The sequence below is a fragment of the Corvus hawaiiensis genome, chromosome 14 (genome assembly GCF_020740725.1).
Source record: "Corvus hawaiiensis isolate bCorHaw1 chromosome 14, bCorHaw1.pri.cur, whole genome shotgun sequence".
Taxonomy (NCBI): domain Eukaryota; kingdom Metazoa; phylum Chordata; class Aves; order Passeriformes; family Corvidae; genus Corvus; species Corvus hawaiiensis.
The window spans coordinates 19,754,276-19,782,252 of record NC_063226.1 but is presented as its reverse complement, the minus strand read 5'-3'; the positions used below and the strand labels follow the sequence as shown (position 1 = coordinate 19,782,252).

At 49.7% G+C, this 27,977-nt stretch overlaps 1 protein-coding gene across 1 annotated transcript in view; it reads left to right on the top strand.

The window, feature by feature from the left end:
- LOC125333373 (gamma-aminobutyric acid receptor subunit alpha-3-like) overlaps positions 1 to 26,662 on the top strand; it is a 95,299-nt gene extending 68,637 nt beyond the window's left edge. The window contains exons 7-11 of the mRNA XM_048319237.1: positions 4,353 to 4,435; positions 7,996 to 8,139; positions 9,615 to 9,767; positions 11,740 to 11,951; positions 18,790 to 26,662. Coding sequence (XP_048175194.1) covers positions 4,353 to 4,435; positions 7,996 to 8,139; positions 9,615 to 9,767; positions 11,740 to 11,951; positions 18,790 to 19,119 — 922 coding nt within the window. The 3' untranslated portion in view covers positions 19,120 to 26,662. The remainder of the gene's footprint in view (positions 1 to 4,352; positions 4,436 to 7,995; positions 8,140 to 9,614; positions 9,768 to 11,739; positions 11,952 to 18,789) is intronic.
- The last annotated feature ends 1,315 nt before the right edge of the window (positions 26,663 to 27,977 follow it).

Here is a 27,977-nt window from a genome sequence, read left to right as displayed (position 1 = left end):
CTGTGTCCCACGCCAGGGCTGATCGTAGAAAACATCACAGACGGATCCAAGCAGACCAGAGCTTGGCTGGCTGATAAAAACACAAGCAGGCAACAAGGTGAGATTTGCTCCAGCTTTTCCCTGCCAGAGCAGATCCAAAGACAAAAATAATCTATTTTCCAGGCTTGGCTTTGTGCAGGCAGACTTTTTAAAGGAAAGTGTCCCAGGAGGGAGAAATCTTCAGAGAATACCTTATCTCACTGCATTTCTGCCATCATGGGCTGAAATCTCCAGGGGCTGGGGGAGGATGGAAAGTGAAATCAGCACTTCCAGATCCCGCACGAGCATCCTAGAAGCAATTTGGCTTTCAAGCTCAAACCCCGGCAATTAAACCTAACCTAGATTCTCCCACAGCCTAAACCGTAAACACTGCTCGGCCTGACTGTGGTTATTAATGAACCTCCTGGAGAAGAAATCAGGACAAAACTCCAGCAGTATCCCTGGCATAAACAAAGGCAGCCCTGCCGTGCAGGGTGCTGTCATGTTTTTGTACCACTCGCACGCCGAGGGATTATTACATTTGCGTCCCAGAGATTGGACTGAGATCCTGGCTCATCCTGCAGCTGCACGCAGGTAACGACAGGGGCTCTAATGACACATCAAAGGCTTTGCTAAGCTCCTGGTAACCATGAGAACGCAGCTGAAGAGGTTTGTTATCCCGTCAGCCCTGGCAGAGGGATGCTTAGCCTGATTCACGCTTCTTGCCATTGTGTTGGCGCAGTTCAAAGGACTTCCCGTGACTTTAAAGAGGGAAAAAAACACCGTTTCTGTCCTGGGTGTTCCACTTTTGGTGCCACTGTGCCAGCAAAGTGAAGAGAAAACACGAGGAGTTTGGGGTTTGGCTTCAAGACAGTTCTGCATAAGTTACTGCAGGCTGCTGGGACAGATGAGCCAGAGGATATGACTGCTGGCTGCTGTGATTTCTGGCAGCTTGGCTATTTTTTACGTGCTCTTTAGTCTTTCTAAGGACATTTTGGGGCTCCTGGATGTGAATATCCCATCAGAGCAATGAAGCAAAACCCAGTGAAGCTCTCTGGCCATCAGCTCCCTTGCACAGGGCGAGGGGCACAGATGAGAAATTCTGCCATAAACCCCTTTACCCAAATGCTGCAGAGGCTATGGTAATTGTCTGGGAAGGGAGAGACATTCCTTGCTGACATTTTGATGTTTCACATGTCACCTGTGAACCTGCTGACCTGTGGCTGGCTGAAGCTGCTGAACCAGACTCACCTCACTGGAAAATGTTGTGACTTTTCCTTTTTTATTTAATTTTGGGAGACTGAAAAACTCCTTCAGCTGTAGGTGGAGAAGTGGCAGATTAGGTTGCTTTTTCAGTGGTTTTTTGATGGATTTATTGTTTTATTGCTTGCTGGCTCAGCTAATAAAACAGGCTTTCAATTTAAAATGCAGGTGCTGCATTCCCAAACATCCAGGGAGTCACCCAGCATCCCTATGAAGTTGTCTGGTTCCCTTGACAACACTTGCTCTGGTTGGCCATGGCCTGGAGAGGGCAGGAGGGTATGGCCAAGGCCAGTCTCTGCTGCTGTCCTGCTCCCCTCTGAGGCTCTTCCTGGCTGCTCTCAATGGCACAAACCCACCAGCCCCACAATCTGCAGTCCTTGGGGTCGTTCAGCCTTATTCAGAGTGGCTGATGATCGCAGCCAACACTTGCAGAGAGTGCAGTGGATGGAAAAGACTTTTCTGGGTTTCTTGGGGTGAGTTCAGGATGCATCAGAAGGAAGGCACGGCTCAGAGATGAGATCCTTTGGAAAAGCCATCTTTGGGAACTCCTAGCTAAGAGCCTTTTGAAATAATAAAGCAATGAGTGAAGCAGATATAAAAATAGGAAGGTAAAAAGGAAAATTCTGGTGTGGGCTGCTGTGGGAGATGGGGGAAATGCATCAACATTTCCCTGACACAAGTGACAGTGACAAAATGAGAAGCAAAAAGTCCATTGCAGTTGGAAAAGACACAGAAAGAGTTGAAGAATAAGATCTGTGAGAGTATGCTTGACAAGCTTGCCAGCCGTGAGCTCCCCAAGTGAATTTTGAGCTGGCTGAAGAGAACATCACAAAAGAAACAGAACTGGAGGAGCAAGGCAGTCAAGTCCACACCGAGTTGCCAGGTTTCATACCTGCTTCTGGAAATCCATATTGGAAAAGAGAGGCATCAGAGCAAATGAGCAATTTGTTCATGGTGGCCTTCAAGTGTCCAGGAGAAAAGAATTACAGCACTGTGCTTGTAGGCTTGTCAAAATCTCTGTCAGTCTTCCATGAGTCTTGACTGAAGCCTAAAGATCAGGTCTTCTACTTTATCATGTAAAACAGGTGCATTCAGTGCAGTGATGAAGAAGAGATCATCGAGTCAGGGGGAGTGATTTGTGTCCAAGAAATTGCTTTGGGCACACAGTGGTTCTTGGCTGGGCTGAGAAAGCCAGGCTGGAGCCAGACATGAAGCAAGCAGGGCAGTCAGCATCCCTCTCTGTCAGGGTATTTACAGGACTTGGTGTTTCCACGGGCATGGATTCAGAAGGGACTGGCACACTCACTGTAGGCGAGGTCCTTGGTCTCTGGTGCCCTGAATTGTATTACCAAATTTAAAAAACAGTCTTCATCTTTTTTTCTTTTTGTCTGTCTGCCTGAAAGAAATAACCTTTATTTTTATTTTATTTCCTTTTTCAAAAAAAACCGTTATTCTTTGCTTTCAGCAAACAAAACCCAAAGCCTTTATTTTTTCAGGGTTTATTTTGCATTTGACTAAGCCTCGGTATTTTCTGTGAAGAATATCTTAGCTGAACATTTTTCTAGCCGAAGGAAAATATCTCAATAGTAGCTTCTTGACCTGAGTTTTGCACAAGCCACCTTCAGTCTGTGCAGTTGCCCTTTGCATCCACATGTTGCTGCTGTCGTGATTTGTTTGCTGTTTTGCTGAGCCATCAGAAGCAAGTACTTTTTTTTCTCCTACAAATGGTTCCTTCAGAGAAGATTGTTTTATACATCTCCTGGGAAGTTGTCCCTCCTGGCTGCCTCTCCCTGGCTGCACACTTTGCAGTACTCCAGGAAGGAACACGAGCTCCCTTTTTTGGAATCCTTTATAATGGATCCTTTTATGCCTGGCCCCATATTCTGTAGCACACTGCTTTTATGGCTGTGCCTCCCTCACAGAGCTGCTTCCTGACAAGGTTTATGTACTAGTTTGAAAACAAACCAGTGGGAGGCACCGAGTCAGAATAACAATTTAATAGGGAAATTAAAGAAAAGGAAAAACTAAAAGAAAACACTGGTTCAAACTGACAGTCAAGATACAACCTGAGTCCCTGTTAGTCAGGGTGGTGGTAGCAGTCTGGTAGCATGGTGGCTGCAGTCCTCTGAAGTGGTGATCCTGTGGGGAAAAAAAAAGGGTCTGCTCTTCCTCAGAAAGTCCAGTGGTGGCTGTGTAGCTCCTGTCCTCTGGAAATCCAGTGGAAAGGTTGTCTCTGGTGTTCAGAATCTCAGATTATATCCAGGATGGGATGCTTGGTTCCTCCCTCTGGGTGGAGCATCTCACAATGGGGTAATGAGTCATGAGGCCAAGTGTTGATTAGGCTCATTAACAGAAGATAGTCCGGAGGGAGTTATCTCTGAGTCAGGCGGCAGGACAATGATGGGCAATTAACAGAAAGATAGTCTGGGGGGAGGAGGCAAGGAAACACTGCCCCCCCTGATTTCAACAGCTCCTGAGGATGGTAATAGAATACACTGCAACCCAGGACAGTATCCTAGCAGGATTTGGTGGATTTGGAAAGCACAAATTGTCCTGCATGCCCCCAGGCAGCCCCAGGACGTGCAGTTCTGCACCTGCCTGCAGGGAGGAGGCAGGGGAGGTGGGATGAGGTGTCCCACATGGACAGGGGGATGTTGTGCCCTGGTGGCTTCATGGGTCTGGCTGACTTTGAGCAATCTGCCAGCCCTCAGCTCCTTCCAGAATACCAGGAAGAACAGGCCTGTTCCCTGGAAGCCTCTGAAGCCCTTTCCCTCTGCTTTCCAGCATGGTCCCTGAGGTGTCCCCCAGGCCCAGGAGCTCTGTTCACAGCACATAAGCAAACAGGAGTCCTGGGCTCTGGCAGATTTTCCCATTGCACTGAGTGGGTGAAGATGAACTCGGTCAATAGGGTTAAGTTTAGGCCATGGAAAAGGCTGCCAGATGTGTATCCTGCTGTCCTCTCCACAGCTGGGGGCCTTCTGCTGGGAGACCCCGAGGCTGGTGAGCACCTCGAGGCCTTTGTCAGAAGGGCCAGGCCTGTCCCTGAGCAGCCCCTGTGCTTTGTCTTGCAGGCTGACCATCCACGCCGAGTGCCCCATGCACCTGGAGGACTTCCCAATGGACGTGCACGCCTGCCCCCTGAAATTTGGGAGCTGTAAGTACCCCCAGCAGCCTCTGCAAGGAGGTGGCACAGAGCTGAGGAGCTGTCCTTTGTGTGGCTGGTGTCACACAGTGCTTTAGTAACAGTGATATTCATCGTTGCTAATGATAACGTGACCAAAAGTTTTTTGTGGTGTCTCGTAAGTGCAATTCCTACCATCACTGAGTGAGTCTGTGCTCAGTTCAGGCTTACAGGATGGGTTAGACACCCGTGGTTCTGCTGTAAATTTATTTAGAAAGCAGCCAGGTGGGGATTGGTCTTTTCTCCCAGGTAACAAGTGACAGGATGAGAGGAAATGACCTCAAGTTGTGCCAAAGGACATTTAGATTGAATATTAGGAGAAATTTCTTCACTGGAAGGGTGGTCAAGCATTGGAACAGGCAGCTCAGGGCAGTGGTGGAGTCACCATCCCTCAAAGTATCCCCATGCGTGGTTTGAGCACTTGGGGATATGGGCTTGGTATTGCTGGGTTAATGGCTGGACTCAATAATCTTAGAGGTATTTTCTAACATTAATGATTCTATGATTATGAATCTGAGTTGTGCTTTTCCTTCATCACAAGGGGATGCTGGTTTGGGGATAGCAGTGGTGGCTGCTGCTGGCTGTCCCATCCTGCCAATCTGTGGAGAGCCTGAAATACCTGGCTCCCCTGGCTCCATGCTCCAAGGGAGCTTACAAACCCCTTGCCCCTCTTCAGTCTGTCAGGCAGGCTGCTCCCAAATGAAACTCTGGGAATCTCAGTCCCAGCAGCCAAGGGTCCTGATTTAGGGAAGATTTGCAGGCTGCTGGTGAGTTGAAAGCTGCTCCCAGCCTCCCAGGCCTGCAGCTGCTTGGGCTCCCCATAGAAGTTCCCTTCTCTCTCCCATATGCAAGTTAAATTTCATTTGTTTTTGTTCCTAAAGCGAGTGGGAGCCAAACCCCAAGACCCCAGTTCACCGTAATGTGAAAATAGACATCCTAGTCTGGCCCTGCCAGGAGTCTTTTCCATCTCCAATGAACTGAGCACCACTCTGAGTCTGTCTTTGTGTTAGATGAGAGAGTTTCCCGCCTCCAGCTAAAGAATGAGCCCACACCAGTAACCCCCAGAGAAACCCCAACCTTCCCGAACTGACACTTCCTTCCTGTAGCCATTGGGGAGCTAACTGAGGACAAAGTAGAAAAGTTTGATTGGCAGCAGAAGAAATTGTGTTTATCATGTGCATCTGTTCCTCTGCCTCATGACAAACTGTGCCCATGAAAGTGGATTATTCAGAACTACTGAATTTCTTAGGCGGCACCTAATTAAATGTAGAACTCATTGCCACAAGACATCACTAAGGCCAGTAAAATAGCAAGCCTTAGAGAAGGATGAATTATTAATGTTAATTGACCTTGTGAGGAGGGATATAAAATCTCCTACCTCAGGCCTAAACTCTGGGATTATTACAAGACTTGCAGGAAGGCAGATTACTCCACATCTAATTGCTTATAATGTTCCTTGGTGAGGAAAAGAGATTAATGTGTGTGTTTCTGCTGGAACACCCTTTGGGGTTATTTTTTTTTACTGATTTGACCTCTGAATGATGAGAGTTTTGAGACAAGGAGCTCAGAAAGCTGCCCCTGGTTAACATTAATGTGGCTTTTTCTAAAGCACCCACACAGCATCCGAGCTCACCTCTCCTGTGTTGGAGTAGGATTAAACCAGTGTTTTCACTAAAAAGCCATTGACAGCTGGAAGCTGCTCATTTTCAAGAAGCTTAAAGTGGGTCAGATTTGTAATTAGAAGGACAATGCCAGTGCCAGACACATGCTGCTCAAAGTATGCTGAGTTTGCCTCACAGACCATTTTCTGCTGATCCCCAGAACCCAGAAGGCTCAGCAGTGGCCTCCTGTCCCTGGGCCACCATGACAGCCCCCCGAGGGGGCAAGGCAGAGAATTTGCAGGAGAATTAAGGGCATCAGGCATTCCAGAGAGCTTCAGCTGCCCACCTGCATCATCCCTCAGGCCAAGCACAGTGAAGGGATGGCTTTGTCTCTCCCCCTGCTCCCTGGAAGACGAATGTGCTCTACAGAGAGCTGTCCCTGGGCCATCATGGGACACTTGTACAGCAGCTAGCTGAGACTAGGGGAGGAGGAGATGTTGCTGAACTCACCAGCTCCTCTAAATGCCCACTAGCTGTCCTTGTTTGGATTGGATTTTGCATTGCAAATGAGACATGGAGCTGAACTGAAGCAGCTGCCTGGCATTAAACATGTTCCAAGCACCCATGCCATGCCTGTGTGACATCAGATACCCTTCTGTCCCAACCAGATATGTGGATAATTGAATGTTCAGGAATGATGGCAATGGAGCTGCGGGCAAGTTCCTTTTGTAGGCTGGCAGTGGATGGATTGTGACTGTAGAGCAGGAGGTGTTGCCCATCAGGTGAGAAAAGCAGCAGCAGAGCTGTACAAAGCTCTGAAGGAGGGTGGAAGGCTCCAGAAGCATGTTGAGAGCTGGAAGGAGGGGTTGGAAGAGCAGAGTGTTGCACATGGCGTGAGAGGTGCCAGCCTGCATCAGGAGTGCTCAGGCAGTGCTCTGGCCTGCTGAGAAACCTTTGCTGATCATCAGAACCAGCTCCCCCTGCTTTGCACAACCCCTGCTTAACATTTAATGGGTTTGCCAAAACCTGCAGGGCAGGGACAATAGGGTTGTTTTAAAAAGATCACAGAAATGTGGTTTTCTCAGGACACAGTCTTCCACAAAGCAGGAGCTGAGACATTTCTCTGGTAGACCTGACCCCAGCCAAAGAATTCCTTCATGTCTTAACAGGAGAAGCTGGTGGGTGAAAATGAACCGAAGGCTTGGTTTGGTGAACTTTGTCCTTGCTTAAAAAAATGGTGCAGAGTAGGTAGGGACAGGAGCTTTGGGCATTATGGGGAGAAATAGCAGAGTCCTGAGAGACTCAGTTTTTGGATAACCATAGGACTGGCAAAACCAAGAGCACATGGGCACTCTTGAGAGGGGGACTGGCTGTGAGGACAGACCAGGGGCTCAGTCACAAACACAGGGACAAAGCATTTTGGTGTGAGAGGACACCACCTCCAAATCTGAGAGTCTTGGAGAGTGTTGCCTCTGAGTGAGGGTAAAGACTGTTAACTTTTTCTATTTAACCTGAAATTTAGCTCCATTTGCATTCAGCCTTTGTTGCCAGCTGCTGCCAGCAGGACTTTCCCTGTCTCTGGCATGGCAGGGCTGTGGCTGTCCTGCTGCCCCAGCATTCTGCTGGCCTGGATGCCTTCCTGTGTTGTCCCTGCTTGGAGCCAGCCCTTGCAGAGTCAGCACATCACAGGGCCAGCCTGTCTCTCAATGACAGAGCTCTGCCCCTCTCCAGCTCCCTCCCAAAAACCCCAGCTCGCTCCTGCTCGTTTGATTTAACAGTTGTTGATCTGCCTTGGTCTCTGGCCATGCTTGGCTGTGCTCAGCCATGTGGCTCTGAGAGATGCACAGCAAAGATTAATTTGGCTACAGGCTAATTTTGGTGTATTTTAGGGCAGGCAGAAGCACAGACCTCGTTCTTCTCCCTCCTCTGCAGATGCCTACACAAAGACAGAGGTGATCTACACCTGGACCCTGGGGAAGGATAAATCCGTGGAAGTAGCCAAGGGTGGATCTCGCCTGAACCAGTATGACCTGCTGGGCCATGTGGTTGGGACAGAGATGGTTCGATCCAGCACAGGTATTTGTGGGACTACAGTGTGGGCTGAGCTCCTCCTGGGATGAGATGGAGCTTGGAATGCCACGATTTGGAATAATTATAGAGGCAGTCCAGGACCACAGAACTTCCTAAGGCAGGAGAATGTGACTGGTGACATCTTCAGCAGTCACCAAGAGGCAGCAAAGGGTTTGTTTTCCAGTGGTTTCCACTGAAAGAGCCTTACTGCCCACAGTCTTTGGGAGAACTGATCTCAAGCATCTCAAAATGATCTGCTGTGTGGAAAATATGCCCCGCGTTGTCCAGCTGGTTTGTGGTGCTGTGGGTTCATTTATCTTGGATTCCTTTCCAACCCCTCAGGAAAGCGCTGCAGGCAGGGGAGGCGAAGGCAACATCATGTTCAGTGTGATTTTCACTGCATCTGCTTGCACAAATATTATCATAACTAATAGAAGATTATCCCAAACAAATGTTTCCTCTGATTAATGACCAATATTAATCATCTTTTTCTCCCATCTGCTGCTCCTCCTTTCCCCTCTGAATCCAGGTACTTACAGCTTCTGTTATCTCATGTGTGTCTCTCATATTTCCTTTTTTTTTTCCCCCCTTTTATTTTTTTCCCCTGTATGCACCAGTAGTTCTCTCATTTGAGGATATTTCCTCTCTGGTGCACTTGATTTTAATAGTGTCTGTCTGTAACAACTCATTTCACCTCCCTTGGGGAAATGTGGGGAGCCCAGGGAAATAAATGTCATAATATCTGGCCCATCTCTCTACTTAAGTTGTAGTAAAATGTACAGATGAATAACCTGGAGTGGTAAGAAAGCTGCTGAAGGCTCCTGTGTGTAATGATTTAGCAGAGCCACGCTCACAACAAAAAGGCACAGTAATCCCACAAAATACCCAGAGCTTTGGGGAGGAATAGAACACTGAGGGAAAATAGGGACAGCTGCCTCTTCGGTTCACAGGTCAGACCTTTAACAGCAGAATTTGCCTCGGTTTTTGAGGTGGTTACAGTGAGGGAAGGTGGGATATTTTCGGGATTGCCAGAGAAAATAAAATCCTGTGTCCTGAAATCCTATGAAATCACTGTTGGGGTCTCTCTAGGCTTAAGGGATTTTACCCTCAGAGTGGGATGGGAGCAGGGTCAGGAGAGACCCCCCAGGGGCCCCTTGTGCCTGGGGCGAAGCAGGGAAAGGTTTTACTGCCCGATTGTTGACATTGGTCTGCCTTTGTCCCACACCCATTTTGCAGTGAATTAAAGCAGACTCGGAGAAGTGTTTGGAAAGGACAAATGTGATGTGAAAGCCCCCTGGGCTGTGCTGAGGCACACATCTGGCAGGGCACAGCAGCTGAGAGTGCCTGCTGCACCCCTGCACCCCTCCTTCCCACTGAAATCCCACTGAAAAGCTGGGAAGTTTGTCCAGGATGGATCTCTAGATCTGGGGTCAGGCTGGGGAGCTCCGTGGCTCAGCATCCCTCCCTGGCTGTCTCTGCAGGGGAATACGTCGTCATGACCACACACTTCCACCTCAAGAGGAAGATTGGGTACTTTGTGATCCAGACCTACCTGCCCTGCATCATGACCGTCATCCTGTCCCAGGTGTCCTTCTGGCTGAACAGGGAGTCCGTCCCTGCCCGCACGGTTTTTGGTGAGTCTGGGAGCACAGGGGCATCCTCTCAGGCTGGGGAGAAAGGGAAAGGTGAGGGGAAATACACTGAGCATCAGAGCTGGTCTTTCCCAGGCCCTGACCAGCGTTTCTAAGCTGCTGGCCATTCCCCAGGATAGCTTTCAGTGTCTTCCCAGTACCCCTGCTCCCCCCGAATCACTGCAAAAATACTCCTGGCCATGTCTCTGCTAGAAGCCAAGCCATAAATATTAACAGTAGTCAAGGTATTGATCATCTAATTATATGCATTTGGCTGTGGCTGCTTATCTGTAGTGGCTTGAGAGCTGAGCAGAGGATAGGGACACAGGGAGGCATTTAAAGCCCTGCCTTTGAAATTGCTAATGTGCCCCTGGTCACAGCTCCACATAACAAGTTCCTGGGCTGAGGCAGCATAACTGCACGGTGAATATAGTGTTATTATTTCCTTCAGCTGCTTTCAGGTCCTCTCACCGAAGCAAAGTGCCAGGCTGGCACTGCACATATATTAATAGCTTTTACAAGCATTTAATAACAGAATTGCTTTGTGCTTTCCTGTCAAGACCTTTAGTTCAGGATCTACACAGGCACCAGAACAGGTGTGATGCTGCAGGATTGTACCTCTTGGAAGTAACATTGCCCAGTACATTCCACTTAACAGAGAGGATATCGAACAAAAGTCCCCAAGCAGAGAGGGGATATGTGGTATCATATGTGATTTCCTCCTGTGTTACCCTGAGAATTGCAGTGAAATAGGTTTCCTCAAGAAGCAGCTCAGATCAAGCAGGCAAGAGCTGACTGAAAAATTAAAACCTACCTGTGTGAAAAATGTCCTTGCTCCCAAATTGCCTTGCTTTCCTATTAAGAAAATAATGAGAACTCCAATTGTTTATTCCTTTTTTTTTTTTTTTTGGCCCCTCACTAAGTATTGTCGACAATATTGAATTTAAACTCTTTAAATTACCAGCAGTATCGCTAAAGGGAACTGAAAATTAGTCAATATTTTTATAATGTTTGTAATGCATTTTTAATTGAAAAGTACATTATTGGGGGAAATGGATGGTAATGGTTGCTTGCTTTAATGAAAAAAGCTCTAAAAGACATTTTGCAACAGACCATTTTTTTAAGATAAATCATTGTGACATTTGTTCTGGCAGCTTGGGCCACTGACAGCAGGACCCAGGACCCCAGGTGTCCATCCATGCAGGTCACAAGACACTATTTCCAAAAGCCTAAGAGAGCTGTATTGGATGAGTGGCCAGTTTCTGATCCTCCTGGAGGATCTAGCTGTGCTTTTTACTGTTATTTTATTATTTTCATTTTGCTGCAAAAGCAGCTAGAGGCTTCTCCATGACATATTCTACATGAGCTGGGTGAAGCATCATGCAACTTACCCTGCCAACAGATAAGGAATGCTGTGCAGGTGCCTCCCTGTGAGCTAGGGCTCTTATGGTGAGCAGAGATCTAGTCATTGGAGTTTGGGGAAGGTTAATCTCATCCTCATGAAGATGTTTGCCATTGATTGTACTCAAAACTGAGCCAGAATAATGCCCTGAGCAACCTGAAGCTGGCCCTGATTTGAGCAGGGGTTGAACAAACTGTTGACCAGAGAAGCTGTGGCTGCCCCATCCCTGGAAGTGTTCAAGGCCAGGCTGGAGGGAGCTTTGAGCAACCTGGGACAGTGAAATGTGTCCCTGCTTGTGGCAGGGGGTGGAACCTGATGGTGTCTAAGGTGCCTTCCAGCCCAGGCCGTCCTGTGATTTTATGATTCTCTGAACCTGACCTCCTGCCCGCCTGTTCTGTTATTCTATGAGTTGCACTGAGGACTCGTTCTGGGTAAGACTCCCTTAATTACAGCGGGAACGTGGCTCAGGAGCTGGCTCCTGCTTTTCCATGAAGGGAGTGGCAGCAGTGTTGAGAGAAACGGGTACGAGTGCACGATCTCACACTGTCCTTGCGTCCTGCTGTGCCCCCACAGGTGTCACCACGGTGCTCACCATGACCACACTAAGCATCAGCGCCAGAAACTCATTACCCAAAGTGGCGTACGCGACGGCCATGGACTGGTTCATAGCCGTCTGTTATGCCTTTGTGTTTTCTGCGCTGATCGAGTTCGCCACCGTCAACTACTTCACCAAACGCAGCTGGGCCTGGGATGGCAAGAAGGTGCTGGAGGCCCAGGAGATGAAGGTCAGCCAAGGCTGGGGGGGAGGGGGTGGGGAAGAAACGCTGCACGAGGGAGCTGTGCCGGGCACAGCAGTGGGTAACGTGCGGCCCCACAGCACTCGGGAGGCTGGATGTTACTCACTGCCTTCCCAGCTCAGCTCCTGACTGCAGCGGTTCTTGAGGGGTGGGGAGGAATGGCCTGGGGCTGGTTGGTGTGCTTAGCTGGAGGGAAACACCCAGGCATGGCTGCTGGCTCTTCCCTCTGCCCTCTGCACGGCCGTTTGCCAGTGGGAACGTGGCGCATCCATGCTTTGGGTTTGCTCTGCTGGTGGTCTTGTGTGTCCTTCCTTTTCTGCCCAACCCAAACCCCAAAGCAATGAACCGAACCAACCCAGCCCTCCAGCCCCATGCCTTGTTGCTAGCATGCCAAAAAACCCAAATACGCCCCAGGACACCCACTGAGCCGTGTCCCCTGGCCAGCTCTGACACTGGTGCCGATGCCCACAGCTGCCAGCAGCTGCTGCTCTGGGAGCTTGGGCACGGAGGGTGGGTGGGAAGCCAGCAATCACAAACGGCAACTGGCAGCAAATTAGTGCCTGGCATCACCCACATTTTCCCTCCCTGCTCGGGATCAGCCTCTCTGGCAGCTTCCTTCCTGATAGGCTCTGCTACCCCTGCTTGTGCCCCCCTCCCTCTGAACTGATTTAATCTTGGCTGAGCAGAGAAATCGCTTACTGTAGCATGCTGCTCCTTGTTTATATTTATTGAATCAATTTGAAAATCAGCTTTGTCCTTGTTCTTGGTTCTGGAGCCGTTATATTTTTCTCCTTTGCATTTTAATGTGTTGTTGGAAATTGTTGTGGGGCTGTATGTTAAACACCTGACAGAATTGCAGCAACTTTTGGGAAGACGACAGCCAGTCATCTCTGGTGTGGAGGTCAAAGAAGGTGAACAGAGCCCTCCCTGGACGTTGAATGTCTCTCTCTTATCTTTCTTGGACTCTCTCTATCTGTTTGCTTTTGCAGCTGTGGTCTGAGCAACAGACTCATGGCAGAAAGTGTCTGGAGGGGTCAGGTGATGGCCTTCTACTTCCATCATGAACAGTGATGCTAACCTGGCCTCTAGAGATGAGAGAAGCCTTTCCTGAGTCATTGGCATGAGTGAAGAGTCAGGAGAGGCCCTCAAAACCACAGTGTCCCTTTCAGGGATGGCCAAATCAGCACAAAGTCAGGATTCACACAGCCTTGGGCAGTTTTGTGAACTGGGTGGAAAAAGCAGTAAAGGCTCATAAGCTTCAGTTTATCTTAGAAGCAGCGTGTTCCTCAATTTATCCACTGACCCAGCACTGCAAGACTAACAGTGCTGAAACAATAGGGTGAGAGCATGCAGAATGTTCCTGCACATGATAATCAAACAAGAAAACAAAGCAGGACCGGGAATGTTTCAGAGGGGGAGCTCTCTGTGAGTTTGCTGCAGTTGGTATCAGCCTGGAGAATCAGGAAGAGCTCCAAATTTGCGGTGCTTTTCCAAGCTAACTCTGATCTTTACTGACGAAGGGAACCCTCTCTGCAGCTCAGAGAGCTCCCTGAAGAGTGATGGGCTTTCAGGGAGCTTAGGAATACGATGTGTCAACATATTTGCTTTTCATCTTTATTCCAATGAGTATTTCCAAGCAGTGAATTTGCTACGCAATGGAGGTGCCTCACTGGCTCCGTTTCAGCCTTTAATTAGCTCTTCTTGAAACAATTGACAAGCCAGGTGGTTGAAACCACAAAAGGAAGAAGAGGCAGAAGAACAACTATTGGCATTTTAAAGTGTTCGTATCAAGGGTAAAACTGCCAGTGGCAAGCCCAGGCTGAGCCCTGGTCTCTGGAAATCCTTCTCCCCAGCCAAAAGCAGTGCTCTTTATTGGTGTGATGGCAAGGATCCTCACTCCAGGTTTGATTGCACGAACATGGAAAGGAATCAGTGCAGGCAGCAGCGATGTTTCCCATCCCACTTGGATGAAATCACTGCCATGGAAAAGCTGCTGGGTGCTGACAGACCCCCCCAGTGTGTTCACTCTCCCTTTCTCCCCTTCAGCCAAACCAGTGGTTTAGATGGGAACACCTGGAGTTTTTGTCAGGTAGAATCTAAAATGCTGATCTTGGTGAATTGCTGGTGCCTGCATCAGAAAATCATGATGATGTTCTGGCTGTAGCCACAGTTGGGTTCTGGTAGCTGGGAGCTACTCTGTACATTCTCTGCAGTTCTCCAGTGAAAAGCAGGCAGATATCACCAGAGATGTCACTAAAAACTCCCTTGAGCCTGCACTCTTGATAAGCTTTGATTAATGTTTCTTGGACCCAAAGATTTTCCAAGCCTTTCCCGCCTGGAATCAGTAATTGCTAATTGTAGATGAAAAGTTCATTTTCTTTTTGTATGGTAAAGTGGCTGCAGCCAACTTAGAGGTGCAGATCAAATTGGAGGCAGGTATTGGGGTCCAATGTGGGAAACTTGTTAGGAAAGGAAAGGTGATTTTTAACAAAAAACATCACCAGGAGGAAGGCAGGAGATGGCAGAGAGGTGTGAGCTGAGTGAGAGGCCAAAGAGATTGAAAGATGAATGAGTTCAGTAGCCAGCAAAGCTCCTGATCTCCAGCATCCTCAAAATATCCTATTAAAGGGATCCACTTCAGCACAGAAGGGCTGTGCCTGGGCAGAGAGATCCATCCACCATCCCAGCCACAGGAATGGCCACCTCTGGAGCCAACAAGGTCATTTCTTGAGTGGCTGTGACAGTGAGGATCTGAAGAGAGAACAAGCAGCGGTGACTTTGCTGCTGGGAAACTGCAAGGATGACATTTACCAATGAGTTTACCCCAAAAAACATGTTGTCTGTCCTTCAGGATGGAAGATGCTTTGGGTTCTTGGAAGACACTTAAACCCACTTCTGACTGCAATGCCACGTCTGTGCATAAAACCTGATCCAGCTCTGTGTCTGTGCCTGAATGAGATTGCCCTGAAATTCTGCGTGTCAGGAAGCAACAAAACCAGTACAAGTGTCTGCAGTCAGACATGTAGAAACAGAACATGCTTTGGATGGAGCAATAATCCTGGATCTTTATTTTTGTCTTAAGACAATAGCTCTTCAGTGCATGGTGAGGCTAGGTACAGGCTTTTCATGTACTTTTCTCTAAGAAAAACATGCATGAGGTGCCTTTTCTACAACCTGGCTTTTTGTCCAACCCACTCTTCAGCAATTCTCAAGTTTGCCCTTTGATCCAGCTCCCTTGGGAGTCACTTTTCTTTCTCCTTTTTGTCTTCCCACTTGTGGCATCTTTGTTACAATCCTAGAGGAACTAGAACCAGCCTTGACAGGCCACCATTTTCAACCAGGTTGAAGTCTTTAGGGTTCAGGATGGTTCACACCCTTCTCTTTTTTGTCTGCCTCACTATGGTCAGAGTGTTTTTGTTGCGACTTTCCCTTGCTGGTCATGCTCTGCAGCCCATGTGTCCTTTGTTCTTCTGCACTTGCAATCTCCATGATTTCCATGAGGCCTCCAGAGGTCTTTTCCAGCCTGATTGATTCTGTGATAACACTGCAAGTGATTTATGTTCTCAGCACCTTCAGTACAGTCCATGAATCGTTCTTCAGCAGCATTTCACCCTCTTTCTTTCATCACTGTGTGGTGGGTTGGGCTGATTATTGACTCCATCCAACCTCTTTGGTGATCCATGGAGCACCAGGTTATGGGGCTCAGTCCCATATAATCTGAATTATCAAGTCTCTGCCACGTTGTAGGAGGAGCTTTGGCTGGTGTGAGGAAGGAGTGACACCTTTGCTGTAACAGCAGCTGCAGTTGCTGGGCTTTGAGTTATGGGATGCAAGTATATCAGAGACAGGAGCTGCTTGGGAGTCATTAAAGTGACTTTTCTCTAGAATGACAAGTGGCAAATACTTGGATTTCTCAAGTTCTGCAGATATTGGTGACCTTAAGAGTTGCCTGTGAGAGAAACAGTGCTTCCAATCCAAATTTCTACCCAAGGAGCAGGCACAGAGAACTAAATCTCAAGCAGATCACAGACAGAAGCAGTAGTTCCCATAATTTAGATGGTCAGTTGTTAGCTCCTCAGCAGAGAGGCTTGAGGACAAGAATATTTTACAAAAATACTATTATTTTCCAGTGTGTGTGTTGTTGAAGAACTTGTCAGACTGCACCATCCAGGGGACAGATTTATCTCTAGACCAGATTTTACAGCTTTTCCCTCAGGAGAGCAGCACAGGGACATCTTTGTGCAGCAATTCAGTCTCCCTGTGCCTCAATGGGGCCATAAGTACAGGAGTTGCTTTGCAAAATAGGATGTTTTAAATAGGACAAGCTTTCAAAGCAAATGTGGGGGTTCTCCCTGTTTCTCTCTCTCCTCACAGAAAGGACTGGATGTGGAATTCCTCACAGACCAAGGTGCAGGGTGCAGGATGGGGGCTGCTTTGCAGCTGACAGCAGCAAGCACATTTTGCTTTGTTTGATTATCAAAATCTTGCCTGAAACACTTATTTCTTATAAAGCACAGCCCAGCAAAGAGGCCGAATCATTTCTTCTGACATCTCAGGGGCAGAACACACAGAGAGCACACGTGTGCCTTGGTGTAGGCAGCGTGGGTGTCCTGGGTGCTCCCAGCTCTGACCAGGGTGAAGACTCCATGGGCAGCTACAAAAAGGCCCTGGCTGTAGGTTCCCAAGCCTCTGCTCCACCTGAACAGCCTGACCTGAGGTCCAGGGAAGCCCAAATTAATGCCTGGGGACTCTGGACCACACTAATGGGAGCAGTAGCTCACTGTCACCCACACAGCAGGCAGATTTGCCTGACTTTACTCCGTTTCAGCTGTTTTCACATGGATCCACTTTGCGAACTCTGGGGCAGGAAAGCTGGCCAGGTTGAAAATGTCATGGCACTTGTATTCATCTTATTCCTCTAATGAATAGCATGGCTGATGAATACTAAAATAATCAGTGCACTGCCGATTGCGTTCTGCGAACAACAATCTATTTTTCATTTCATTACTGATTATTAATTATTTTATTGCCTCCTGTAGCTGTGTTAATAAGTAATCATACTGAAGCATACCTAAGTGTTTTAATAGGTGAAACATCTTTTGCCCTTTACTTGCTTCTTGTCAGTTCTTGAGCAGGAAAAGTTCATCTGCTGTGCAGAGGGAACGCATTAAAGTGGCTCTAACGACTGCAGAAGCAGAATCAGTTAATTGTTAAAGACCATAAAATACCATGAATATGGTCCAAACACTGGTTTAGTCTGATCTGGAGTCTGAAGACATCTAGACCTCCTCCTAACAAGTTAATTTCTGTAATTGCTGGCATTATTACAGGGCTGTCTGGCTGTGGTGTTGTTGGAGAGGGGTTTAAAGATTGCACAGAAGTCTGCTTTTAGTGTCCCTCTGAAAATCACTGTGGAAAATGTGTTTCCTAAGGTAACCAGGAATATCCATGGTGATTGTAGGTACATTTAAAATGGAAGTACAGCACTGAAAGCTAAAGCCCTGGGACCATCTCTGCAGAGCAGAGGCTGGGCAGATCTGGCCCTTCCAGCTCCCAGTGCTGCCCAGTTCCCAGGGTGGTGTGAGGAGAGGGACAGGTCCTGCTGGCTGCACTCTCTCCTCCTGAAGTGCTTCCCTCACAGGAACATGCATGACCATGCCCAGCACCCCTGGGAAATGCCTGGATGAGCCTCACCTTGTGTTCCAGTTGCTTTTGCATAGAAAAAAGTCATCTAAAGGCCCACTTTGTTTGAGTTTGGAGACCAGAGTCCCACCATGAGGCATCGCTGTGGCTGGTGCTGGCTCTTGGTGTAGTAGCAGGGGACGACACCTGTGGGCTACCTGAATGCTGGGACATGTAGGGTGCCTGATGCCTGGATATGAATATATTTCATTCAGTGGCCTTCTCCTTGTAGGCTTGGATTGCTTTATACAGCACAGTGCAGCTGATCTCAGGACCCTGGCAGCAGCAGGAGGATCCCCAGTGTGGGAGCAACACCTGCTGTGACTCCCTAGGTCCATCTTCCTGTGCACCCATCCTCACGAACACCTGCACTCTCTGATTCCAGCATTTCCCCTCCTCCTTCAGTGCGTCACATCTGACACACACAGGGGCCTCTCTTGTCATTCTCTCTGCAATTCCTCCTCACTGCAGCACGGATGCTGTCCCTCAGAGCCCTGTGGGAGGGATTCGCTCACCTCCCGTGATTTGCAGCAGCCCTTGGGTGTGCAGGCAGGAGGAAAGGCTTCCCTCTGCCCTGGGGTGCTGTGTCGAGCATTCCAGAAATCCAGGGCTGGTGCAAATGCCTTCCATCTGTTCTGTGTCTTAGCTGGGTGGGTCGTGAGGTGCTCTAAAGGGTTCCAGAAGCGTTTTGAACATCGTGATGTTAAATTGTAAGGTGTTCCTGTGAGGAACTCGGGGCACTGAGGAAGTGTTACGACATGGCAGTGAAATACGGTGCAAAAATATTGCGATGCTGCTGCCCATGTTCTTAATACGGCTTTTTGCCACCAAAAAAAGGAATAAAATCAAGCTGTAATCCTGTGTGCTGTGTCCTCCTCTCACCTGACCCAGGAAGCAGCCAGCCAAGCAGAAAATCCAGTTCCTCCCCAAGGATGACCACACGGGGTGTCATTCCTTTTTGCCATTCTTCTTTCACAAGGTACACTCCTCCCTTCTTGGGCTCCTGCTCCTCACTCCTTTCTCCACCTTCGCACCCGGACGAGCAGGTAAACTGAGAGGACAAAACGTTCTCCGTGCCTTTCTCTGCCACTTCATCTCTGTTGTTTTGTTCTTCTTTTTTTGTTTTCCCTTCCACCTCCCCTAGAAAAAAGAGCCGGTGGCACTGGCGAAGAAAACCAACAACACCTACAACATCGTTGGCACCACCTACGCCCTGAACATCGCCAAGGAGCCCGGCCTGCCCACCATCTCCAAGAGCGCCGCTGCCGCTGCCACGGCCACCAGCGTGCCCCCGAAGATGCCCCGCCTGGAGGAGAAGCTCCCCGAGAGCAAGAAGACCTACAACAGCGTCAGCAAGGTAGACAAGATGTCCCGCATCGTCTTCCCAGTCCTCTTTGCCATTTTCAACTTGGTCTACTGGGCCACCTATGTGAACCGGGAGTCAGCTATCAAGGGAATGATCCCCAAACAGTAAAACCGGTCACACAAACCTTCCATCAGTGAGCATCATCCCAGCAGGAATTCTCCAGGGCTTTCTTCTTTTCTTGTTTTGTTTAATTATTATTGTTCATTTTACTATTATTATTATTATTATTATTATTAGGTCATTCTTTTATAATGTAAACAAAACTGTGGTTTTAATTTAATCCCATATACTTTGGTTTCGTTTACTTTGATGATGAAAGTTAAAAAAAAAACTAAGGGATCATAACAAGTTGTGCCTCTTAACATCTTAAGTCTGCTGTCACCCATCTGACCAAGTCACCCTGTGCTGCCATCTCTCCTCTGCCACCTCCTGTGGTCCCCCCATGGTCTTCACGCCTCTGCCATTTCATGCTGTCCCCAGGGGCCGCTGCTCTGGGGCTCCTCCTCCTCTGTGATGGGCTGCCCTAGCATGGGGGATGCTCCTGGACACCTGAGCTCCAGGGTGTGCCAGTCACTCAGCCAGGCTCCTCTTCAGTGCCTGGCACTGTACACCCGGGCTGTGAGTGCAGGTGAGCTGGTCACCTGTGGGGATGAGGGAGCAGCGTGGCATGGGCCAGCTCGTAGCCCAGTGCCTGCTGGGGCAAAGCCACCACTGCTGTGGTCCCCAGAGCCATTGCAGGGGTGGAACGGGGTGGCAGCATCTTGTAGGTATTGCAGGTCTTACTCCTCTCTGTCTTCACCAAATCCATCCTCTCTCCAGACAAGAACAGGTGCGAAAGGTCCTGTCTGCCTGCCATCCTACACGCTTGGGGCAGTTCCTGTTGGCAGGAAGTGTGGCTCCTACCAGGGAAATCATTTTTCTCAGCATCAGTCAGGAAGTCAAGACAGAAGCCTTGGAAGAGACGGTGGCTGTGAGGCTGCACGCATTCAGCGTCAGGACTGGAAACCACAGAGGTCATGTTCACATGGGGGGTCTGTCACTTTCTCTTGGCCCCATCCACTTACCCTTCTTAGCATTTCCTCTCTGTCCCACCCCCTTCTTCCAGCTTCCCATCCATCTTCCTCTGGCTACTCGGCAGCCCTCAGTGGCATCTCAGTGCTCACACGAGGATTTAGGCAGGCCAGCTCCCTCCTCTTGGGTAAGCCATGCTGATGGGGAGGAGCAGAGCCTGGGGAAGTCCAGCTCATGGTACATCCCTGCTCTGGTGCAGGATGTTCCCTGTGGGACCCACCGCAGGGATGAGGCAGGGGACAGGTGGTCCCCAGGACTCTCCCTGCCCCTGGTGAGCTGGTGCATCCTCAGCACCGTGGGAAAGCAGCAGAAGGGGCTCTTTGGAAGAGCAGGGTGACACTTCTGTCCCATAGAGCCATGAGAGCCAGGTGCCATCCCACAAAGCAGCTGAGGTAAGACCCAGTCTAACACCTGCACACTCTTCCAAGGGAAGCCCTCCAGTGCCTTGGAGAGAGGCTTTTTCTCCCTTCTGACCACCACAGTGGACCCAAACCAGTGTTTGTCCCCTTCCCAGCAGCAGCACAAAGTGGTGACACCCAAGCCATCTGTCCCTGGGTCCATGGGCACGCTGTCCTGATGCAAGCAAGGACATCCCATGCCTGATGCTTCCTTGCCCCCAGCCCGTGGGTAGCACAGTCCTGCTGCCACAGTGGGAAGCCTCCCTCTGCCCCTCTGGCTGGCCCCCAGAGCTGCCCCCAGCACATTTTGGGCTCATGCAGCCAAGCCGAGGCCCCAGCACCCCCAGCGTGGTGCCTTCAGCATTGCTTTGAGCCGCTGTGCCAGGCTTAGTTTCCCCCTGCCTGTGCAGGAGCCGGGCTGAGCACAAGGCACAGGATTTGCCCCACCTGGAATATCCATGGGGGCGGCAGGATGGAGTGAGGAGGGCCAGGGCACTTCTTCCTGCAGCACTGGTGGCACTGGTGCATGTCCTGCCTGTCCCTTACCAATCTCGCTGGCTCAACAGCAGTGCAGTCATTCCCCTGCCTACAGCTGAGATTTGGAGGGGAGTTTGGAGATGTTTAGTCCAGTCCCAGTGTCTTGGGTCCACAAGGAAACCCACGTGGCTGGCAACATTGGGAAAGAGGAACCAGACCCCCCCCACGCCAAGCTGCTGCTAAGGAAACCAGCTCTGTCCACATCCTCTCTCACAGCATCTGCACCCCAAACCATGTCATTTCTACAGTGCCTTTCATCCCCAAGGGCTCCCTGATGGGTGGGAAGGCCCAGGAGCTCCCTTCCTCTGCCTGCAGCATCGGGGTGGAGGAGCAGAGGGGAGGGTGCACCATCCCCAGCCCTTCTGCTGGGCAGGGAGGACATCCTGGCTTCTTTGGCACCTGGTTCTACTTGGCTTGGGCCTGCTGCTGCTGCTGCAGCCACCCCACTAGGACATCCCAGCTGCCCCATCACTGCCTCGACGTGTCCCCAAGCCCCTCGCCGCCGAGGCACCCCGTGCTCCCTCCACCGTCCCTCCAGCAGTGAGGTCCCTTCCTGCCACCCTTCTGCTCTCTGGGCTCTCCAGTGGGGAGGGCTACAGCTGTTTGTTTTGGAAACATTTTCTTAAATAAGCTAGGTGAAGGGTGGTTTCATAAACCATTCATGTCACTGTAATACTCAGGCCTGAGTGAATGGAATAGAAACCCCACAACAAGCAAAAGCGACACAATGAAATGGTCACAAAGAGTACGTTGTGTTTACTAATGGAATTAAAGCAAGTTTAGATACTGCATCCAGTGACTTAGCTGACTTAGCTGGCCCTGCTGCAGATGTGGTTTCCTCTGCTAGCCTGGGAATTCCCCAAAATCCCTTCTCCCCCAAGAGCCACGTCGCTGTCTGTCAGTCCCTGCTTTGTAGAGCTCTCCCTAAATTATCAGCTCTTACCATCAGCTGCTCAGCAGCCCAAGCACCCCGGGGCTGCCTTTGCTGCCTGCCCAGGTGGGCTCAGTGCTGTGGGGTGATGCTCAGGAGAGGGGCTGGGTCTCTCTGAATTGGGGCAGTGCCTGAGCCTCCTCCCTCCCTTCCTGCTGTGATCCAACCGCTCTCACTGACCTGCCAGGGTGAATTCCTGCCTGTACCTCCCCACAGTCCTTCCCTCTTGTCCCTCCCCAGGACACTGCCCACTGCTCTGGCTTGCCCATGACACCCATCTGCTGGCTCATCTTTGCTCTCCCAAAACCTTTTCCTGATAAGAGGCTGCCTTCCTGTGTCTGTGTGAGCACACCTCGAAAGCCAAGTCTATTCCCAAGCAAAGCCTGGCATGGGCTCCGAGTCTTTTTGCCAGCTGGAAGCAGAAATACCGGCATCCTTTGGTTAAAGACAACAAACCAAACAGGATTTCTAGTTTGGCTTCCAAGCAGGAAAGCATTTCGGGAAGATAGTTATAAATAAGTGGTTTAACATCTCCTGCCAGCAGACATCACAGAGAAGATAATGTTCTTTTTTTATAAAACTGTCAGTGACTCAAATTAGGACTTTTCCTTCCCAGTTAACATGAGGCTGTTGATGGGGGCTTCTTCTAAGAGCTTGCCAGCCCAGAGCTAACCTAGCACCAATTACTGGAGGTTAGGCTTGCTGTGATGGCATATAAGGGCTCCATTTTTGTAGCTGATCCTGTACAGAAATTCATCTGTATATGGCCACTGATAATCTAATCTACAGCTGTGCAGAGAGCGGACACTTCATTTCACCGTGAACCTCAACACTCCACTATTTCTCTTCTTCTGGCACGGCCCAAACTTCCCTGACTTGATGAGAATCACCCAGGCAGGAATTGGAAGTCTTTGAGGGTGATAAAAATGATCTGTTCAGTCTGCACTCTTGTTTTGCAGCTTGCACTGCCTGGGAAACACAGAGCGCAGTCCCAGGCTGCAGCTGCTGCTGGAAGTGTCAGAGGGACATTTGGGCACAGGCAGCTCGCCCCTTCCCTCTTCTGAAACCACACACGGGCAGCAGAGAGCTGAGCCTGGGGAGGCAGGGACAGCTCATCTGGGGTCCCTCAGCAGGCAGGGACAGTAGCACATGGTCACTGAGAGCTCCACTTTAGTGTTAGCACGGAGAACATCCCTGTGGGGTGACAGGAGAGGGCTGGGGCAGAGGTACTCCCTCAGTGCCACCTGTTCTCCTAAGGGGCTGATGAAGTTACCCTCACAGAACATCTTGAAAGCTTCTCAAACATCACCCAGCCAGGCTGTGACGCTCAAGACAGAGCTTCCCTGCTCTCCTTTGTACACCCAGCTCAGCCTAAGCAAAGCTGGCTGCACCACAGCCAACTCAGTCCCCCTGTGCTGATCCCTGCCAGCTCGGTGGCACTGGCAGGGTCCTGGTTCGCTTGCTGCAGCACATCCCTGTGCAAGCAGACCCCAGGCTGGCTGTTCCCAGGCACAAGGTTGTCCCCAGCCTGTCCCTGCAAGCCCATCCTGTGGACACCAGGTGCATTCATTTCTCATCTGCCACCTTGATTTCTTCCATCCATGTCTTGGATTCCTTTTAGCCGTCCCTTGGGCAGGATCACATCACATCCCAGGAAATGGTTTCTCCTGTTACAGGTCAGCTCTCCTAGGGAGAGCCTCTGTTCTGCTGAGAATCCCTCTGACACCTTCAGAAACCTGGGGCTGCTGCCTCTCCCAGAGGATCCAGGAGAGTTCCACAGCACAGAGGGTGCTCTCCCAGCAGGCTTTCCTTGGGATGTGCTAGTGCCCCCCTCCCATGTTCTTGGTCCTGCGAGTGGTGGAGAGCTAGGGTGGGGCTGTCACAGCGCGTAGTGTCCGGCCAGTCCCCAGTCCAGGCCCTCTTCCCCAAATTTTGTCCCTCCCTGGGGCCACACTTCAGCCCACCCGATCAGACACCTGTGTGGATTTTGCAGACTGCAGAGAAACATTTCCATGACTCCTGTTGAGGTTGGGGAGGGCTCAACCACGGCAAGGGACACACTGATGGAAACATAAGTGCTCTGTTAATATCAAAGTAGGGAGAAAAATCATCCAAGCAACTCACCAATCCTCTCCATATCAAGCTACACTACTTCTGAAGGTAGTTTTGGCAAGAGGCCACAGCGCAGATGGAATCGATGGCTCCGAGGTATAAATATTTACTGTTTGACCTTGTTATTGTTCCATCAGCCAAAGGTTTTTACATACATATATATATATATATATATACACATGCTTGTGTGTATATTTGTGCTCACAAACTCTTTACATCTCAACATCAAACCTCATTGTCTTTGAAAGATAGAATGGCCACCACTTTTAATTATTTTATTTCCCTCTCATTCTCTTTGCTAAATCTTCTAGATTGAGGTGAACCCTCTCCACTGGGCTTTGGGAGGCACAGGGAATAAAGGGAGCGAGGGAAAAGAGCCTCTCCCCACTCTGGGGGCTCAGTGCAGGCTTGTTGCATGGACCAAGGTCACTGCTGGCAGTGCTGCCCAATATCTTTCAGTAAAACTTGGTCCCTAATTTCACACAGCCCTGCCCCAGACACTGGGATGTTCCTGAGATGGCTTTTTTAACAGCTGAGTGCTACAAGCAGTTGGTCCTCATCCCATTGCACAGCCAGGCAGTGTGCAGTGTGAGGTGTCCACCCTCAGTCTGCTTCAGGAGGGAGCACAAAACCTGGTGGGATCCCCTCCAGCTGTCCCTGGCTAGAGGAACACTTTGGCCTCTCCTGCCAAGCACAGGGGAGCTCTGGCACTTGGCCTCTGCTCACTGCTTGTCCAGGTGGGATGCAGGGATGCCTGACTGTGTGCTGATTGTGGGAGGTGTCAGCAGGAGCACAGGCTGCTGCTGCTGCTGCTGTCCTGCTCTCAGCACAAGCAGGACCGTGTTGGGTGGCCTGTGAGCCGTGGGGCCGTGGTGAGCAGCCCCTCGCAGAGGTACCCAGCGTCAGCTCCCTCAGCATCACCCCTGCCTCTCCCCCTGGCTTAGAAGAACCATTCAGGCAGTGATCCTGCAACTGCACTTGTAGCTCCTCAGTTTCCTCCTCTGCTGCTGGACAGAGGCTGTGGCAGGCAGCAGCGAGGGCCTTGTGGTGTCCCAGCTGGGAGAATGAAGGATGTCACCAATTCTTGTCCTGGGTCTGTGCCTGCCTCCCACCACGGAAATCTGCTTTACACAGTCTTGGGCTTGGGTTGGTCCCAGCACTGGGCCTGCCATCCTTCACCACGAGTGGGGTGATGCTGGTTTTCGCTTACGAAGCTCTAGGACAAAACATGATCTGGCTATTCTGTCCTGCTCCTCGCTGTCCCAGTGCAGATCTCTCCTGCACAAAACTTCACCAGCTCCATCTGCCGAGAGAGGGAAGCCTGGATCCAGGTTTGCTGCGTGAGCCAGGGTGCTCCCACAGTCTTTGAAGGCTCTTGGCTCTTGTCTTCAGTGCTGCTTGAAGGCCCTGTCAGCTTGATAAGACCATTGGCTCGTGCTGCACTGCGAGCTGCACTCTGTTTCCCCTGAAAAGTCTGTCGGTGCCTCCTGTGTTCCTGCAAGGCATCCAGCAAATGTAGCAGCAGCCATACATGGAATGATTTGATTTTTGCAACCACAAAAAGTAGGGGCAGAGCTGGGAAACCTGAGTCACTGCCACACTGCCTCTGCCAGGCTGCATTTAGAGTGGAAGGGTTCCTATCTGCTGTCACCTGGGAGTTTCTCAGCCTCCCAAATCCAGTCAGGTGGCCTCGAGCATCCCCTCATCAACTGGATTTTCACTGTCAACTGACTCGGGGATAGCTGCAGGCAAATGTCCTACCTGAAGGTGAGGGCACCAGCTGCTCCTTTAGGTACTGAGAGTGGCACTAGCACCATGCTAGGGCAGCCCATCCTGAAAAAGAGCACACCCAGCAAATCACCAAGGAACATGATCATTGTCACTGCCTCAGGTCCAATCCGTGCCCCAGCACGTCCTCAGCTTTGTTTTCCATCTTGTGAGACTCTCTTTACACCACTATGAGAAAGGATCTAGCTGGCAGCAGTTTAATGCATGACAATCCTGTTATTACAGCTGTAAATAAATAACAACTAGGAAAAAATTGCATTTTTAAAATTTTTTGTTGACTTTATTTTCACTATTGACTAGCTGGTAGCCACTTTCTTAAGGGATTTCTCATGGAAACTGTGACCTTTCTTCTCTCTATTCCTCTCTCTCTCTCTTTCTTTCTGAGATTTTTTTCTGTGTTTCAAATGCTTTTTGGTGCAATGTTCAATGCCTGTTTGTATTTTTGAATTGTATTTTTCAACCTTTGCTGGAAAAAAAAAAAAAGGCCCATTCTAATTGGCAGGATTTTTAGTCCTGCCATTTTTTTCAGCTTTTAGCTTTTTCAGTAAGTTAAAGCAAAGAAAAATGCCTCAAAAAATTACAGTGAAGTTCTGAGGAGAGATTAGAAAACATCAGAAACAAGAAGTACATGAGTAAGATCAGTGAGATGAGTGGAGGAGGAGGAGGACTCTTGTGACACCTACTAACCTCCTGATGTAGCACACAAGGTGGGACTAGACCTCTTCACTGAATTAAATCACTCTGCTTTTCCACTCTACCCACTCTCTCGAACTCCGATCAAAACAAATAAAAATTCATATTTTAAAAAAATAAATCTGGTTTTTGTCATCGGTTATTTTCCGTGGTCTGTTTCTCAAAGCCACATCCTCTGGGCTTTGGACTACCTGCCCATTTGGGGAGTTTGTCCCACTGAGAAGCAAGCAAAGCACCCATTAAAGAATAAAATTCTGGGGGAAACTAAAGGAGCTTGGGATTATTTTCTGGTCCCCGTTGTGTCACGTTTAAAACGCTTTCCCTTCCCATGACAGGGCAGTGGAGGGCACAAGGTTTGTTAAGTCAGATTGGCTGGGGAGTTTGGCACCAACTGGAAGGCAGCGTGGTGGTGGTGTGAGCAGTGGGAGAAGAGTCTGAAGCGTGCTTTGCCCTCGCAGTGGGTGACCCCAGTCAGACACTGCTGCTCCAGGGAGCTTTTGGGCATTTCTCTGTGTACAACATGAGTCAAATTTTCTGCTTCTCTAAGGACAGCAAGCAGAGACTTGGCCAAGACCTAAACTGACAGAGGGCAGGGTTAGATGGGATATTGGGAAGGAATTTTTCCCTGTGAGGGTGGGGAGGCCCTGGCACAGGGTGCCCAGAGAAGCTGTGGCTGCCCCTGGATCCCTGGAAGTGTCCAAGGCCAGGTTGGACATTGGGGCTTGGAGCAATCTGGGGTAGTGGAAGGTGTCCCTCCTGCCCATGGCAGGAGGGATGGAAGGGGATGAGCTTTAAGGTCCTTTCCAACCCAAACTGACCATGGTCCAGACACCTTTCCTGCAGGGAGTTTTGATTGTGGCTGCCCTGGGGGTATTAGATTTACACATGCTGTATTTAGCAGCCCATGGCTGGCCACGCCATGTCCCCCTGACCGTGTGACGTGCTCAGAGTGTGGTCTGCTGAAAGGGAAGTTCAAGGTGTAGGGGCTTCATTTGGGCACTCCACTGCATCTCCTTGGAGCCATGAGATGTTATATTTAGCAACTAATGGAAAGAAGGATTTTTCTCACAGTGTAGAAAGATCTGAAATTAAGTAAATCTCTTCAAATGCAAAAGCAGAGGACAAATCACCTGCAAGAAATGCTGAAGCTCACCCTACTGCATTAAGCTTGAAATTTTCAATGTTTCTTTGGACCCTTTTCTGCATTTTTGGCTACTTTTTAGTCAAAAATATTGATGACTTACCCAAACCAAACATATTCGATGAGGACTTCCCCCTTCCCCCCCACTACCACTGGGAAATAGGAGGAGAAGAAAATAACTCCAGTGGCAGCATCAGTTGTTTTCCACGCCTGAAAGAAGGAACGAAATGCCCTCTGCCTTCCCCGGATTCCCTGAGCACCATCTGGATGCTGCACCAGGGACTTGCTGGCGGGA